At 49.6% G+C, this 17,896-nt stretch overlaps 1 protein-coding gene across 1 annotated transcript in view; it reads right to left on the reverse strand.

Moving 5' to 3' along the window:
* Positions 1-17,896, reverse strand: part of DNHD1 (dynein heavy chain domain 1) — a 70,039-nt gene that overhangs the window by 32,539 nt on the left and 19,604 nt on the right. Inside the window, 17 exon segments of the mRNA XM_024569348.3 lie at positions 162-354; positions 523-700; positions 895-3,781; positions 3,894-3,991; positions 4,319-4,444; positions 5,791-5,998; positions 6,529-6,620; positions 6,975-7,173; positions 7,275-7,402; positions 9,788-10,070; positions 10,072-10,281; positions 10,751-10,908; positions 13,597-13,840; positions 13,931-14,193; positions 15,711-15,762; positions 15,891-16,028; positions 16,136-16,390. Coding sequence (XP_024425116.2) covers positions 162-354; positions 523-700; positions 895-3,781; positions 3,894-3,991; positions 4,319-4,444; positions 5,791-5,998; positions 6,529-6,620; positions 6,975-7,173; positions 7,275-7,402; positions 9,788-10,070; positions 10,072-10,281; positions 10,751-10,908; positions 13,597-13,840; positions 13,931-14,193; positions 15,711-15,762; positions 15,891-16,028; positions 16,136-16,390 — 5,712 coding nt within the window.

A 17,896-nucleotide genomic window follows, 5' to 3' on the forward strand; every position in this document is an offset into this window, starting at 1 on the left:
TTGTATTAAAGCTGTGCTTGCAGAACACTCTATGGGTTTTTGTAAGCGTGAAAACATATCAAAGAACAGGAGCAGGTGTGCCTCAGCTGGGCCTAGAACGCGGACTGTCCTAGGACATCCCCTTGAGCCCCAACCCCAGCTACTTCATACTGTCCTCACACCTGGGGAGAAGGACTGAAGGTGCCCAATGATCCCTTGATGCGGCTGCCCAGGTATTGGCCAGTGAAGGGGACCAGTGTCCCATCTTCTGGGCATACATGTAGATCAAACACCAAGGCAGAGGGTGGTGGCTCAGGATAGTTGGGAAGGCAACTAATAGAATCTCTCAGGAAGGTATCAAAGAGTGGCCAGAACCTGCTCGAGTGGACATACAGGCAAACATGTCAGACAGTTACAACATTTCCATTTGTGACACACTCACACATTCCACCCACCCCTGACAGTTACATCACCTGGGTTTGACTCTCACAGGCCAGTCCATCTCAGCCCTCTGCATTCCCCATCCCCCACCCCTGTAGATACCTGGAGGGAAGGTGGGCTCCAAAGCTCCAGATCAAGGCAAAAAGAAAGCTGCTGACAACCAGCAAGTGCTCCCTGCACTTGTTAGGCACATCATCACTGTCATCCTGGGACGGGTTCAGAGAGCTGTGTTTTGAGGACTTGAAGCTTTGAGCTACAGGATCACTATAGCTGAGGTCTTCTGCAAAGGTTACCAGGCCAGAATAGAAGCCCCAGTAAGAGGTGGGGGCTGCGGAGGAGACTTGGCTCTCTTCTCACTATCAGTCCCCAAGCCCAAGTCCACCAAAGAACCAATGCCCCAGACTCCAGCCATATGCCATCTGTTCTCAAAGCCCCATGGATTTCAAGCCAGCCCTCTCTTTCCCTTCCCTTCACCTGGTTTTTGTGTCTCCTTCTTATCTATGCGCAGGTGGGGATCAAGAAGGCAACGCAGGAGGCGAGCCAGGCTGGTGATTTCAGCCACACCTGGGCAAACTGCCTTCTGCCCATGTGTCTGCAGCAGGGAGCTGGCACCCTGGTGGGTGAGGAATCGGAATGTTGCAGGCACCAGCACTTCGGCCAGGTGGTTGAGCTCTGTGACTGTCCGGGGTTGCAGGCAGTACTCATGGGGCAGGGCTGCCATCAGGACCCTAAGCATCCCCTGCCAAGTCTGCTCCCCATCACACCAGACTAGGGCACAATGGCCCACCACTGTGGGGGACATTCCAGTTGCATCTCCCACCTCCATCAAAAGAAAAGTACCCGGGGGTCGTTCTATCTTCTGACCATTGGGGAGGATGAGCTGGGGGGGGTCACTCAAGAGGCAAGTGATGGAGTCCAGCCAAGCAGCACTGGAGGAGGCCCCATCGCATATTATCCAGTGCTGGATCCCAACTGATCCTTGTGCCTTGCTCTCTGGGTCCACAGTCTTACACTGACTGGCTGCACGAAGCAGCCTAGGGAAGATGCCTTGGTGCCAGCAGGGGCCCTCTGTCCATCCCAGGAACTCCTGGGGGCTGAGGACACTGGGATACAGGTGTGTAATTTCCACAGGCAGACAGCTGGGTGTTGAGGTGTCCTCCGTGGCTGCCAGCCGATTCTGGATGTTAAATAAGCTGCGCCAACAAGTGGTCTTGCCACTGCCTGCAGGGCCCAGGAGCAAAATGCCAGAGGCCCGGTCCAGGGCCTGGCTCAGCTGCTCCAGGGACCCCAAAATATTAGGGCTGGGATGCAGGCCTGCCTGCTGCAATTCCTCCACCAGCACTGGCGTCCTCAGCCAGTGGGTCACAGGCTCTGCCAGCACTTGTCTAGCACTAGGGAAGATCCCACAGAGCAGCTCTTGGAGGTGGTGAAGGCGGACCCCATCAAAGGTGTTGAACAGTGGTGAGCGTAGCAGGGCACGCAGTAGGGCAGTCTCCTCGATGGCAGCGAGGCTGTGGCGCTGCTGGGAGCTGGGTTCCTCTTTGGTGACATTTAGAGCCTGTATCATGTCTGTGAGGACCTGCTTGAGCAGTGGCAAGTGGCAGGGCAGGGGCCCAGACACCAGCTCACACTCTAGGGAGAAGAATTTGGATAGGCGGGTAGCAATGTGGGAGGCATCCTGCATCCCTGCACCCAGCAGAGTCAGCTCTGCCACTTGCTGCAGGTTAGGCAGTGTCAGGGCCACAGGCCGCAGGAGCAGGCGCAAGTTGGCAGGCACAGCAGTGTTCAGGGCAGGCAGCGTCAGGAGACAGCCATAGCCAAGCCTCATGTATACGTGATGTTTCTCAAAGAATCCACTGCCAAGGAGCTGGGGCTGGGTTGGGTCAATGGTGCTGGTGCTTCTGGAAGCCTGCTGATACAGAGGAGCATAGAGGTTGTGCAGTTCAGCCAGGCGCTGGCCCAGGGCAGACAGCAAGCCACGAGGCAGGTGCTGAGCTGCTTCCAACAGCAGCCAGGCACCAGCCTGCAGGGCACCGTTCAGGTAGTTGCTCAGACTTTGGGTCTCTATCTGAGGCAAGCAGGGCATTATCACCAGCTGGCGCCCCAAGGCCTGTGCCAGACTCTCCACCATGGCTGCCTTTCCCATGCCATCAGGGCCCAGTAGGGTCCCACAGGCCACCTCATCCAGGGCCAATAATAGCACCAGGGCTGGCCGCTCAGGCAGCATGCTGGGTAGAGGTCCCAGTTTGGGACCCAGGTACTCATAATTGTATAGGAAGGACCGGCCCAGCACATCTATCCAGCACGCAGCTGGTGACAGAGGAGTCTCAGTAGATGCAATAGTTTTGAGACTCCGCAGAGGGCTTTGAGGGATGATGTGCGGTGAACCCAGGTGGTACTTGAGTTGGCGGGCCCAGTGGAAGTCTGTCAGATCACTGACCTGCTGCTCCTTCAGCACCTGTGCAATATCCCTGTGCATCACTGCCATGACCAATAGGGCACGGAGCAGGCTGGTCTGGCGGACAGAGAGCAGGGGCTGCCCATAATGGGAGGCCCTCTGGGCCTGTACGAAATGCACCAGTACCTCCAGCTTGCACACATGTGTAGGGACCATGGCCAGGGTCCTCCCCTCAAGCAGAGCCTCCTCCATCTCAGCCCGCCATACTACCTCCTCTGCCACCAGCACACACTGCCATGGGAAGGCCTCGACTAAATCTAGCCAGTGGTGGACATATTGTTCCAGAGGCAACTGGCTTTGCTGGGGCAGCTCCTTGAAGGCCTTGTCCAGGGATGGGGTGAGAGCCAGACGGGCAGCCACACAGCCCTGCAGCATGTGCACCAGTGCCAAACGCAGACCATTCTCCAGAGAGGCCAGCCACTTGGGGAGATCTGGATGCAGAGGAAGGGGCCGCTGCAGTTTCACCTCCTCCCCACCTGTCCCCAGCACCGCAAGTGCCTTCACTTGAGTCTGTAAGCCTGGCCTTGACTCTGGGGCATCCATGTTATCTTCAGTCGGGCTGGACTTGAAGCTCACAGCAAGCACATGAGGAAAACAGCGTCGTATCCATATCTGGGCCTCACATGGCTCCAGTGGGGCAACCAGTAGGGCCACCAGCTCACTGTCACTGAGGAAGAAGAGGCGGGGGAAGCGAGCAGAGAGCCCATAGAGCACGCTTTTCAGAGCCATAATGATGCTCTCCAGCTCCACTGAGCCGGCTTGAAGCAGTTGTTGCAGCTGCTGGCCTTGGAAGTGAGGGCTCCGCTTGGCACTGGGCACTACAAGTGACAGAAGCAGGGGGTCTGCTACAGAGATCTTCATCAGGGTCCGATACTGATCATCCATGGCCTTGAAACGGGAGTTCTGTGGTGAGGGAGAGGATGAAAGCAAGGTAGACGTGAAAGGGCAGCTCCTCTCCAACTGCGCCCCACTACTCAATAGCCTTTGTCTACACTGCTTCACCCCCCTTTCCTACCAGGTCAGAACTGGGGAACTGGATCTTCATCTCATGCAGAACTTTATTCAGAAAAATCCACTTTTGCTGGAAAGTCACCCACACCTCCAGCACGTCACCTGTGTGAGCAGCCAGAGGAACAGTGGAAGGATAGATACTAGGGTTCTAGATTCTGCAAGGGGGTCCAGCCTGCAACTGACCCTCAGGTTGCCCCACCCCAAAATATTCTGCTCAGCAGGACCCAGAACACAGGGACCTTGCTTGGAGGATAGAAAACTTTCACTGTGAATAAAGACCTAGTCACCGTGGCCCAAGAAATAGCAGTGAAAGAGGTCCTCACTCTGTCTTTCAGAACTTCTCCACCCAACCCCCACCCCTTACCCTATCCCTCCAGGCCATCCCACTTCAGGTCCCACCAATGAGCCCAGCTAGTGGCCTGTACTCACTCAGGCTATGCAAGGTGGTCACCCAATCCAAAGCTATTTTGTATAGGTCTCCTGACTTTTGGATGGCCAGAATCTTGAACAACACCTGCAGACTTTCCTGGATGGAATCTTGCAGGCTGTTGCAATCTAAGGAAGAGTGGGCCGCAGCTGAGCTGAGCTGGCAGTCAGAGGAGGCAGCGGCAGGGGTGCCTGATACCTCAAATACACTGACACAGATCTGAAGCTGTTCTCTAGAAGACCCAAACATTTTTTTCTTTCACGCAACTGTATGCTCACCAAGAGCTCAAGTGTGTTGAAAAAATTGTTTACGTGAGTTATAATTTCAATTACAGAATTTAATCTAATATTGTGCTAACCACTGAAATGTGGGTAGCAAAAGAGTTATTGGTTCTATGGAAACTATGAAAGGTTTCAGTAAAGGTGAGTTGATAAAAACATATTAAATTAGGTAGAGGCCAGCCAATTTTTAAAACTTGGGAAATTATAATAAAAATCTTAAAAAGTTCTGGACTTAGATAACTTCACAAACGTCTTCATGTCACTGCTCAACTTTACAGAAAATGAAATTGGAAATGGTAGATAATGCACTAATGCAAGAAAGGATGTGAGAAATTCTATCAGTTGACAGCAAATCAAAGAGAAGTTCTGTCCTAAGTTAAAAGATTATAAATAAACACACATTTGTATGTTTTAAGCTTAAAAAATCTTATGCATCATATTTTATCATATCCCTATGTAACCAACTTCTTAAATTTGCCAGTTGGGTTTCAATTGTGTTGGAAAGAGAATTTCTCCTCTACTGGCAATTCCCGAACTATACCATCTCGAGTCCATGTCCTTCTCCTCTTGCAAGTTTAGAAAACTCCTCCTTCAAAGGTCAGCAAGAAGCCTCTCCCTAAGGGAAGGGAAGATTTTTCTGGCTCTCTCTGGTCCTTTGAAGCTGTCTGCTTTCTGACATTCACCTGCCCACAGCTAGGTGCGCCACCATGCACTTATCTCTAGTCTATTGTTTCTCTCCCTGGAATGGGGGCTCGTAAAGGACAGGATTTCTGCCTGTAAATCTCAGGGTCTCCTGTGCTTAGCTCAGAGGAGGTAGGTAAGTTTAAAGAGGGAACAAAAAAGGAATGAATGAGGGAGTCAAAAGATCAGACACCAGGGTACAATCTAGAGGACAGAGCAATGAAAGGTGGGGAGACATGACTGTGAGGAATTTCTTAATACACCCAGAAGGGAAGGACCTTTGGTAAAGAGGCCAGGCATTGGGTGGGAGTGAGGGGGTGGGGACTCCCAAGACTAGCGCTGAATGGGAGCTATGTGAAAGACATTGTCTCAGAAAAGAATGATGTCTCAGGATGTCCAGCAAGGATGGGAACCTGGCTAGAGAAGCCATATCTGGCAGGGCTTGGTGGATGTGGCAGATGAACATGGCCCCCTACAAGGGACTTTCACTGGGCCACAAGGGCTGGTCTTACCTGAAAGGATGAAGGTGCCACTATCCTTGGCCACTATATCCCTGTGGGGGTTGCGGAGCATTTGTCTCTTAGAGCGCTCCAAGGCTGGGGGCTCGTAGGGCACATACAAGATGAAGTTGAGCAGTCGCAGCTGGCGCACTTCCCACACCCGCTGCAGCTGCTGCAAGGTCTCTTGAGCACGCATTTGTTCATTTTCATTCCGCCAGATCTGGAACAGTGGGGTCTCAGGAACCAGGACTGGGCAATGGCTCAGGGGAAAACACTGGAGCTGGGACTCAAGGGCCAGGTCTCAGTGGAGTAGAGGCCTCAGAGACAGAGAATGGGACCATCAGGCCTCAAAGACAGGCCATCAGCAGCATACTTTGATCTGCTGCCCTGAAACCCCCTATTTTGCAAGGCCCCAGCTGAGCAGACAGTACCTCAGTCAGCTCCTGTTCTTTTGGGGCAGGGTAAGTGTTGGGGGTCATCTGCTATCCTGTATGCCCACAACTTTGGGGCTGCCACCCACTTTCCCCTGGTTGGGTCTGGGTGCACACTCTCAGTTGCAGAGAATCAGAAACGACCCCTCAGACCCCCACATGCTCCAGGCAGACCAGCAATCTCAACCCCACTGTCCACCCACCCACAAACCAATATCTACTACCCACTTGTCTCGAGAGGCTGGTGAGCCTTAACTGGCTCTGTTAGAGCTTAGCAAACAGGACCTGGAACCACCTCCCTCCCTCCAGTGGGCCCTACCTGATTGATTCGATCTGCAAACTCCAGCAGTGGACAAGTGAGCAGCTGGCCCAGTGTCAGGAGTTCTACATTGAGATTGCCCAACCCTAAGGCTGGAGGTAGAAGGGACAATAAGTCAGAGCAACAACAGTATATGGCAGATCTGGGACCCAGCCCAGCCCAGCCCAGCTCTCAGAGGGCAGATCTCAGAGTACAATATAGAGCCAAGAACCCCAAACCTAAGGTCCAGAGCGCAGTGCAGAGCCCAGAGCTTAGACACCCGCCTGAGCCAGCTTAGCAAGGAGGACCCTCATGGTAGTGTGAGGGTTATGATACTTTGGGGCAGGCAGGGAGCAGCCCAGGGAGGGAAGGTGTTTCCAACAAGAGTGGCGGGGAACTGAGTTGTTACATTGTTCTAACCCCCATGTCCTTCCCTTCCCCTCCCCTCTGACTCTACTTAAACATACCTCGAAGGAGGGCTTGGAAGTTGAGGCTCTGCATCTGGAGGCTGCTCAGCTTGGTAAGCAAGGGCAGGTAGCTGCAGAAGTCCTCCAGGATGCACGTGGAGCACTGCAGAACTGGGCTATGCAGCCCCAGAGTGGCTCTCAACCGGGCCGCCTCTGCCAGCCAGCCATCTGTCTTCTCCTGGGCCATAGGCAGGCTGAACTGTAGGGAGAAGGGCTCATTGTCAGCTGGAGACTCTTCCCCACCACCCTCTTACAGACTCTCCATTCCCAGGCAGGAGCTTCAAGGAAGGGTGTCAGCACCTTGACAAAAACCATGCACTTCCATTCATTGATGGTCTCAGAGATGACTCGGTACAGGTGCCAGATACTCTGCTGCTGCACAATAGGGTGGGTCCCACAGACTGGCAAGGGCACAGGACTCTCATCCCCTGTGGGACAGGGCTGGATGAGGCCTGGGCTATGTTTGGGGCAGGAGCATGATGGGGACTGGTCAGTGAAGAGCCCATAATGACAGAGGAGAGGGCCCAAAAGTTCAGCAGAACAGCAGAGGTGGGGACAATCCAAGGGATGGTTTTTCCAAGGATAGAATATCTGGGAAAATGCAATGGCAGTAAAAGGAAGCGTTCCTCTTCCATTAGTCTCCGACTCATTCACTCCACTCAGGGCATGGCGGGCTCTTTACTATTGCTCGGATACAACCAGGCACACTCCCTCCTGCCGAGGGTCTCTGACTGACAGTTCATTCTGGCACACTCTTCCCTCAGAGAGCCACATGGCTCACTCCCTCAACAAATTCAAGTCCTTGCTCAAACCTCACTGTTGTAATGAGGCCCCTGCAGCCCACTCCTTTAAGAACATTGCCCATAGCCTTCCTTATTATTAGTGTGGATAATAAGTTCCTGTTTTTCCAATAGTTTACTTTACTTTGGTGCTCAAACTATCCTGCATCTGTCCAGCTGGTGTCCCTTCTGTGTCTTTGTGATATGCTCCCGTCACTTGTTGAAAGAAGTTAACATTTCCTTACTTTATGGCTTAAAAGATATTCCAGGCTCATCTTGTACCTACCCTGCCACAGCCCCGGAGTCATCTGTTCTCTGAGGGGCCCTGGTTTCTTTCAATGGGAATGATATTAGAAACTAAGATCTGGGCACAATGCGGTTCCTTGTTAGCATGGACATACACTTATACCCATATACAGGTGCACATAAACACACACACACATACAACGTGTGTATGTATGTCTTAAAATGCAATGGGAATTATAGAGTAGATACCATAGGCAATGGAAGCTTATAAGACGAACTCATAATAGTTCCCCCAGAACTTACAGAATAAAGAAATGAATGATGATGAAAAAGATGAAATGGAGGAGAGTTCCAGAAAATTCACTCAACAAATACAAATTCTGGGAGGAGACCAGAATAAATATAAGAACCATTATTAAATAATCAATAAACATATTACCTACAAAGGACAAATCAGATTATCAGATCGATATCAGATTTGTCCACAATGCTACATGTCAGGAAACAGCAATGTGACATCTGAGTTTGAAGAAAACTTCAGAACTCAATACTTAGCCAAGCTGTGATATAAGGACCTTAGAAAGGCATACTCAGCATAGGAACTTAGAACTATTCTAATAACTCTAATTTCCTTCAAAGAAAAAATGAATTTAACCAAGCAAAGAATTTAAAAAAATGGAAAGATATGGTATTTTATAAAATGGTAATATGTAAACAAAACCAGGAATTCTTAGATATCAAAATAATTGTTAACACGGTTATAAAACAAAGCAAATGTCAATAGTAATGAGTAAAAGATGCACAATGAAAAATAAAGAGTAGTATTAATAATCTGGATCTAAGACCCTAGATTATTTTAACAGAACCTGGGAGTTTGGTGAGGAGACAGGGGTGGAAGAAGGAAGTAAAAGCACTTCTGTGGGGCTTCTGGGCCTGGTGCCACAGGGCCTGAGTCCGCTACTCTGCTTTTTCACAAACATCTCCAAACCTAGCAGGAAGGGTCAAAGATCTGTGGTCCATGTCAGAGTATGGGATGAAGGGTCTCCCGATACTTAGCCAGAGAAAACGTCCCTTGCTGGAGTATGGTCCCAGTGTGCAACACCTCACATTTGGCCTAATAGCCCTGGGACTGAGGATGCTGGTGGGCAGAGGTGGTAACGGTATAGCTGGCCAACAAGCAACTCAAACAGATATGAGTGACTGATAGAAGTGACTGTATATGAGGGGGAAAAAGAACTTGAGCCTACAAAGTGCTTTATGTGCAGAAGGGAACAAGCTGCACCATTGCACAGGACGGCTGAGACCAATAGTTCTGGTCTCCTGTGGACCAGCGAGGCCCAGGGCAGCTGCCTCTACACCACACTGGCTGGAAGCAGTGGCTATGGAGTATGAAGACCTACGATTACCGATTACCAGGGACCTGCTTCCTCTTTCAGGCTGGGTTGAATAGGGCTACACAAAGACTCAGTACTACAATAAGGACGCCTTTACATTCTCCTGCACAGGCTTTTGGCCCCCTGACCCCGTCACACTCTCATGGAACATTCACCTGTTTGTCTTCCCTCCCAGACTGCGAGTTCCCTGTCTCCCCACTCTGAACACAGAACTATCAGCAATGTATGAAGATTTTGCCCTGCAATTTTCAGATATAAAAGAGACTAATGAAGGTATGAGATTCCTGAAACTTGCTTAGGGTCACATAGGACACAAGACCCTGGGTCCAAACCCTTATCCCAGTTGGAGGGTCTTTCACAGGGTGGGAGCGCAGGGGGTAGGGACCCTCAGTACCAGTGAAGGTGGCATAGGCATGGTGCAGTTCACTGAGGTAGCTGGCTGTGCCCTGGAACTGACGCTCCAGGGAGATGAGCTGGCTCTCGATTCTCTTCTGCTCTTGTGCAGGGTCCATGAAGGGGCCGGACAGGGCCTTGTCAATCAGGCCTTCCAGCTCTGCCAGTGCTGCCGCCATCAGCTGCTGCAGCTTGGGCACGATGGTATGTTGCTTGCTGAGCAGGAACTCTGAGGCCTGGCTTCTCTCAAACTGAAATGCCTCCCACATATCCAGAAGCTGTGGGGGCAAGTGGAGGGCAGTCAAGTCCGTGTGGTTGTAGGGGAAGGGGACCGGGAGGGATGGGTGACTCCCTGAACCGCCTTCTCACCGAGATGTCCAGTGCCTCATTTTCAGCACTGAAGAGGTTGAAGTAGCTGCGGATGAGTTCATGGAGTGACCGTATGTATTCCACTTGCTCCTCCAGCCTGCTGTACTGCTCATTGGCCTCGTTCAGCTGCAGGGGCCACAGCATGAGACCAGCACCCCCACAGCAACCCTGTGCGCTGCTTTGGGCCCATCCCTGAGGGGCATTCCTACCTTCTGGAGGCTCCAGACTCTAGCAGCGGCCTTTTAACCCACTGGCCACAAGGGCCATCTGAGATCACACCCCCATCTGACCCAGATCTCTCTGAAGACAGCCAGTTCCTCCCCCACCAAATCCCTGTCTGACTGTCACACAGAGCAGAACTTTGTCTCTGAAAGCAGGACTGTGTCTCTCTCATCACACCAGGGCCTCCCACTGCCCTGAGGAAACTGAGCCAGGTAAACAAGGCGAGAATTAGCAAGAGCAGGTCACGCATGTGGGCACAGTCTAAGAGCATCAAGCCCCACTGGGAGCTGAGCTGAGACTTGCAGAGGATGTGATAAGCATTTGAGCAGGATGGGCCCTGGGGAGGCTGGAAGGAAGGAGTGGGAGAGCCCACCTTCTGGGAGCACCGGGCAATGGCATGAATGTCTGAGTTGATGGTTTGGAAGACCTCGATGAAATCTGTGAGCTCTTTCATTAGCTGCTGGCTGCGGCTCCAGCACTCACTCTGTACCTGTGCAAGAATGTCCTTCCTGATGCTCTCCAGCTTGGATTCTGAGGACCGGAGAGGGCTGGGTGTTAAGGGGTGCACAAAAAAGAAGCAAAGCTAGGCAAGTGTTGTGGGCCCAGAGCGGGAGCAGGAAAGGGACACCAGACCCTGGACTCATTCCCTCACTCACTGAACACTTACTGGACACTCACTAGACACTAACCAGACCCCTGCCCAGTGTCCAACCAGCTGCTATATACTGAGGCCTGTGTTGGGCACTGGTAGACAAGAGTGAGGGAGGAAGTGAGACAGAGGGGGTTCTACCCTCAGAAACTTACAGTATAGTGGCAGAGACAGATATATAAACATATAATCCAAAAGCAGTGTGTTAAGTGCCCAGGAGATCTCAACCAGGCATAGTAAAAGGAGAGGAGGCTGGAAAAAGCCTCCTCAGAGAGGGGAACCCTGGAGCTGAATGTGCTGAGTAGTTAATGCTCCAAAGGGCAAAGGCACAGCACATAGGTGAAATGGCATGTGCAAAGGCATGGGGGGGATGTGCTCATAAGTAGCAGAATGCCCTACCAGAGATGAAAGTTTTCTGTTTAGGAGATCTTACTGCTTCTGCTCTTGTAGAAGAGGCACCAAGAAGAGTGTGTAATCTGCCTTTTATTTTTAAGGGTTAAAGGAAAGATGTGGGGCTAGGAGATAATCATGGAAGATGCCTTTGGTGATATGATCAGCTCCACTGTCTCTGAGGGCAGGAATAATACCAATATGGGACCTCATCAAATCTAAGATACTGATGATCAAGAGGCACCATTATTTTAGATACCATTAAGAAAGAAACTAAACTCTAATGTGCCATCAATCGTAATACACCTCTGAACTTCAGAGATGTTACTGCACAGAGAAAGCAAAATGCAATACAGAAACACAGTATAATGTGTACCATGAAACAGAGTATAAAGTAATCACTTCGTGCCAGATACAATGTCGACTGCTTTACCTGTGTTAACCCATCTAATCTTCACAAAAACCCTTTGAGGTAGATACTATTATTGTCCCTATTTTACAGATAAGCAAACTGAGGCTCAGAGAAGTTAAGTAACTTTATCAACATCACACAGTGATAGAATAAGGATTCAAACTCAGGCAGCTTGGCTCCACTCTGTTATATTTTACATTTTGATGGGTGAGAAGTAAGTGACCTTATCCCCTATGAGCATCTCTTCCTCTGGAGAGTGGGATAACGAATTTCAGGGGCACAATATTGAGACCTACTGGGTTATGGCTCCTACGGAGTTTTGGAGGATATAACCAAGAGGATTGGGCACCAAGAACTGAGACTGAGAAAACTAAGAGAGAGGGAACTTATCGAGGGGTTCTGTTCACACAAGGCTGAACAGAACACAATGATGCAAACTTACCCTTTTTCAAACTATCTCGCTGGCCTATGATAGTAGCTAGGGTGCTGCTTTTGGAGGAGCAGCATCTGGCAGTAAAGACAGTGAGGAGTTCAACAGCGACACCATGTGGTATAAAGGAGCAACGGATTGATAAAGTAGATTGGTTCTTAAAGTTAGAAATGGATGGGAAAACAGATTTGAGAGCTATTTAGGAGAGAGAAGAATGGAAATGATTTGGCGACAGGTTGGATGTGGTGGAGTAGGGAGAGTACAGTGTGAAGGATGAAGTCAAGTTTCTGGTGAGGACAGTTTACTAGACTGAGTAATGGTATCATTCACTGTTCAAAGGAGCCCAGTTAGAAGAGGAACTGAGAGGATAAGAAGATTAAATTAGGTCATTAAGAAGGATGAGAGCAGACAGAAAGGGAGAAGGTGACAGACAAAATTAAGCGCCTACTGCATGCCATCCTCAATGCTGGGAGCATTGCAAATAATCTCTCATTCAGTCGCCGTCGCCGTGACCCTGCGTGTGACTTCGTTATTTTGTCCACATTACAAATAACACTGAGGCTCAGTGCTCTGAGTGATCTGAGGTCACACACACCAGTGAAAAACAGAGCCAGGACCCTGAACCTGGTGCTTCTCTCTTCATCTGCTCTTTTTGAAGAAGCCCGTTGGTCCTGGACTAAGGATCAAGAAATCAACAAAGTAGAAAGAACACAGGCTTTCCAAGCAACAGTGGAGCAAAGGCTGCCCCAAACAGGATCAGAACAAAAGCAAGCCAGTCAGAGGCCCTCCCTGTTCCTCCCCTGCCAGTCTGAACCCCCTAACATTTAGGACAGGAGTAGGGACAGAGGGGAGGAGTTTCATGGCCCATAAGATACCTAATGAGGCATGTGCTTCATCTGTTGAAGAACAAAGGCAGGAAGGGGCTGGTACTTTCAAACAAACTCAGGCCCCAGTTCCAAGGCCTCCCACCTTCATAAAGAAAGCACAGGTCTGATAGTATCTCATATGTGCAGGAAATGGACATTAAGATTTTTCTCAGTTACATTTGGTTGAACTACCTCTACACCATAAGAACAGAGAGCGTCAGGTGACAGGAACATGATTCTGAAGGAGTATGGGGAACAAACAGAGCCAAAACGGATGAAAAGGCTGTCTTTTTCAATGGTCATGTCTACAGTTGCCAAGGGAAGGGCCCTGGGCCCTGGGGCTCTGGGAAGCTCTACAGGTCCAGTGAGGGGCCTGCACCTAAGGTCCTTGGTGGACATTCCAGGCCCAAGGAGGGCTGTGTGGAGGAGGTTTGGAGGTGGAAGGGAAGGCGGGAGGATAAGCAGCACTCACCCAAGTCTGCCTTTATATCACGGCAGCTCAGCAGCAGCAGCTTGCCTTTTGTGACCAACTCGGTAGGTACACTGGAGACGCAGTCCTGCCAAACGTTCAGGCGGCTCACCAGCGTCACATAGTTCTTGATAGGACAACCCCTCATCAGCTCCACCTCCTGCGGACCCCAGGCTTGCAGGAACTCATAAATGCCTGTCATCCAGTGATACTCCCTGCAGAAGTCCTGCACCTCGCACAGCATGTCCTAGGGGCAGACAAGGTGTGTAGGGCAGAGGTGGGTGACCGTAATGGGAACTGGTAGGCATCATCCCACTTCTTAAGTCTCTGTTTTCACCTTCAGCAGGTCCTGTTGTACAGTCAGTGCCTGCTGGATTCGAGGGTTGTTATCCAGGTTCTCTTGCAGCTGCTTGTAATCGGGGGGCAAGTACTGACCCCGCAGCCGGTGTCCATGGACCTCTAGAGCTTCAGTAATTGTGTGGGACTTCCAGGGCCACACCAATCCTATATTTGGGCCACAGAAGATGTTCACAGCATCGCTGGGCTGGCCCTGGGACTTGGGCCTCAGGGATCTCATGTTCAAGTCCTCTTCATCTTCATCTAGTGGGACACATGCCATAATTGTTCATCAGTGCCCTCCAGGGCCCACACACCTCCTCTTTCTCTAAAATGTGTACACACACACACACACACACTCCCTGCTTATGAGTGAGTTTACATGTACATCTATATTACAAACACAGTACCCCAGACCCATGGAGAGAATTTATTAGTAGTTAGGGTTCAAGTGGAGAGAAGAAAATTTACCTACTATAAAGGAAGGCAATTATAGAATATTAAGTGGGTTGCAACTACATGGAAAAGCTGTAAAACTAAAGCACTCTAGCTGCAAGGGGGTCTGGGAAGTGTAGTCTTTAGTGCTCCAGCTTCTGGAGAACAGAGGATGAGGTGGATGCCAGTCCTCAGTATCTGCCTCAAAGAATATATCCTTGAACCTGACCTCCCCTTAAACTTCTTAGGAACTGGTGAATTGACAATGTCAGTATTTGCATTAAAACTTCATACAAAAGGGGGAGAAACCATCGAAATGTTTAGAAATTAGATGTTATACCTAATGTTTCAGGCACCTAAACATTAGAGTGTCCCCTGCCCAAAGCTCAGTCCTCAGATATCTTACCTGTAATTACTTTCTAAATGAGTTCATCCAGATTCACGGTTTTCAATACCATCTATTTGCTTCCAAATTTATCTTTAGCTCACATTTCTCCCCGTATGCCAATCTCATTTAAACAACTGCCTACTGCACATCTCTATCTGGGTGTCTAATAGGTACTTCAGACTGAATAGGGCCAGAAATGACCTCTGACTTCTCCCTCCCAAAGTTGCTCTTCCTGCAGTCTTCCAACTTCCGCAAGTGGGAACTCCATTCTTCCAGTTGCTCCAGTCAAAAACTTCAAATCATCTTTGACTCTTCTCTCACACACAACACACCCAGCTATCACAAAATCCCATTGGCTCTACTTTAAAAATATATCCAGAATCCAACCCATTCTCACCATCTCTACAAATGTCTGCCCCCTCTCCCCAGCCCAAGTCACCATCAAATCTCACTGCCTTATTGTAATACTATTCTACTTTGCCTCCCTACTTCAGCCCTTCCTCTCTCCAAACTTGCCTGCCCCTTTCCCCTGATTTCGCTTGAGAATGGGATGCTTAAAACTGTAGGTTGTCTTGCAACTATGAGGCAGTAGGCCTGAGGATGAAAAAATATTTCTTATTGCAGCTTCCCCTATCACACACACCCTTATAAGAGGATTGGCCCTTACCCATAACAAAACCCAGGGAGGAGTGAGGGAAGGATATAAAGAGCCTGGTACTTGAGGACATTTTTGAGCCTCTGAACCAACCCTGGAAGCACCTACCTTGTGACCTCTTGTTATGTGAGATCATTGTTTTTATTGTTTAGGCCTCTCTTATGGAGAAGGAAGTACTCAGGTTAGAACTGTTCCACCTACACCCAAGACCTGACTCTATGGCAATGCCATTAGCAGGCTGCATGTGCTTTCCCCTCTCCTTCCACCCTTCTTCCTACCCCATGCCTGAGTGTCCTTAAATACCTTCAGAGTACAGGGACTCCCTGGGGCTCTTCAGGTCTGCAGATTGCATTTCCTTCATGCCAACGTATGGAGGAAGGGCAGAAATGGAAAACGAGTGGTCAGAGCAGGCTGAGAGCTTCTGATTGCAGAAGATAAAATTTGGGAATTCCTATAGCCAGCCCCCTGCCAAATCCAGAATACCTTCAGAGCAGAAGCCTTGACAAACCGTAGGCCGCCATTTAGAATCTGGATGATGTTTTCAATACAGGGCTCATGAGACAGCTGGCCACCACTGTCAAAGACCAGCTGTGCTGAGAGAAAGGGATTCTGCCTTGGGGCCTATAAAGAGGGTCAGGAGAGGTTGTGGGGCTAGATGTCAGTATCTGCTCCCCACCATCTGCCCCTTGACTGCCTGCCCACCTCCACATATGCTACCACCATCTCACTTGCAGGATGTTGGCCACAAAAGAGGTTATCTCCTCCTCTATGATAGACGCAACACTCTGGCAAATCATGTAGTCCATCAGGCGGGCCAGCTGTCCCAGCTGCAGCAGCCAGGTGTCTGCCTGCTTCAGCTTCTGCTCCAGATGCTGGCACTGCACTCTCTGAAGGTAGACGGAGCCTCGGCCTGTCCTGATGCTCTTGCAGTTTTTCACTCGCTCCTGCAGGCCCTGTTGCATTTGATATGTATCCTCGTGAACCTGCAGGCATAGAAATTGGAAAACCCACTGGAGAAATGGGGGTGGAGAGCACACCAGCCACGCACTGGTCTGTGCAAAACTCTCAGGTGTTGGAGCAGAAACCTAGAAGCTAGATATAAACATGGAGTACTTCTTTTTAGTAGAAATTAGCCCCAGACATCTTTAAGTGCCCAGAGAAGATGCAAAATGGAGACTATATATTGAGAGGCTACAAAGTGCTAATTTGATAGGTAAGCCTGTCTACTGAAAGCCCCTAGGGTGGAACTCAAATGGAAAATTTGTGCGTATATAAATAGAGAGGTCCACATGGCCCAGATTAGACCAAGGAAGGGAAAGACTGGGTAAGCAAGGCCAGCAAGAATTTCAGGATATGGACTCTAATCACTGGGCCTGGGTGGTATGGCCACTGACCAGTGTGATACTGCCCATGTGATAACAGAAGCTGTCTCTGTGTACGGACGTAGACTTTCTATTGGACGGGTCAGGGCCTGTGAGATAAAAGTCTGGGAGCTTCTTTGTGGGTTCTTATCACATCTGGGAGGGCCCTCAGCCTGCAAAAGCTGCTGACAGTTACCTCCTCTCTGGGCCTGTCCTGTTGAGGAACAGAGGGGAGACACCAGGACGATATTCTTGGCCAAGTGGACGTTTTGTCCTTGCTGCTCTCCTGTTCTTTTTGATGCTCAGTAGAGCTTGTGATTAGAGCTGCCTGGTGTCTGTGAATTGTGTTCTGCTAACCCTGAGCGCAAATCCCAGTCCTCTGAGCCCAGGCACAAAGCAGCTGGGGCCTGAGCTAGGCACAGCATACACACACGTGCCCTCAGACTTAGCGGGGTGTCCTCTTCGGTGCTCCAGCAGTACTCTCAGCACCGAGTGCTTCCCATTTCATCACCCCTGGGCCAGTGCGCCATCATTATTAGTTAGTTATGGGACTCATCCAGGACCTCATAAATCCTTTGAGGAGGAGGCCTCTGTCACACCTCATTTCATTTAGCTACTGCTGAATTCAGTTCCAGGCACTGATAGTTTGCAGTAAATATTTGTAAGAGGAACAGGCCACATCACATCAAAGGACTCCCTGAGTGCCAATCAAGATAACACCATACAAACAATAATAATCACTACAACAGAACATTATCAGTAATGCATCATCACTAGGGGCAGTATCTTCAAAGTTCTGAGGAAAAATTCTAAACCTGGAATTCTGTATCTAGCCACAGTATCCCTGATGTTTGAGGATAAATGCAGGCATTTTTAGATATGAAAACATTCCATAAATGTACCATCCATAGATTCTCTCTGAAAAAAAAAAACTACCGCAATAACAATAGCATATTTCTGACAGAGAAAAAACATACAAGAGGATAAAGTGGTCTGAAGCTTTGATGAGCAAAGAAATTTCTGAAGCATATTGTGAATTCTAAATGTGTAGGTTATAAAACAAAAATGTTCATAAATAACAAAGCAGAATTAAAATTCCAAGAGATAGCAACATAATCTAATAATAAG

Source organism: Desmodus rotundus, chromosome 5 (assembly GCF_022682495.2).
Source record: "Desmodus rotundus isolate HL8 chromosome 5, HLdesRot8A.1, whole genome shotgun sequence".
NCBI classification, from domain to species: domain Eukaryota; kingdom Metazoa; phylum Chordata; class Mammalia; order Chiroptera; family Phyllostomidae; genus Desmodus; species Desmodus rotundus.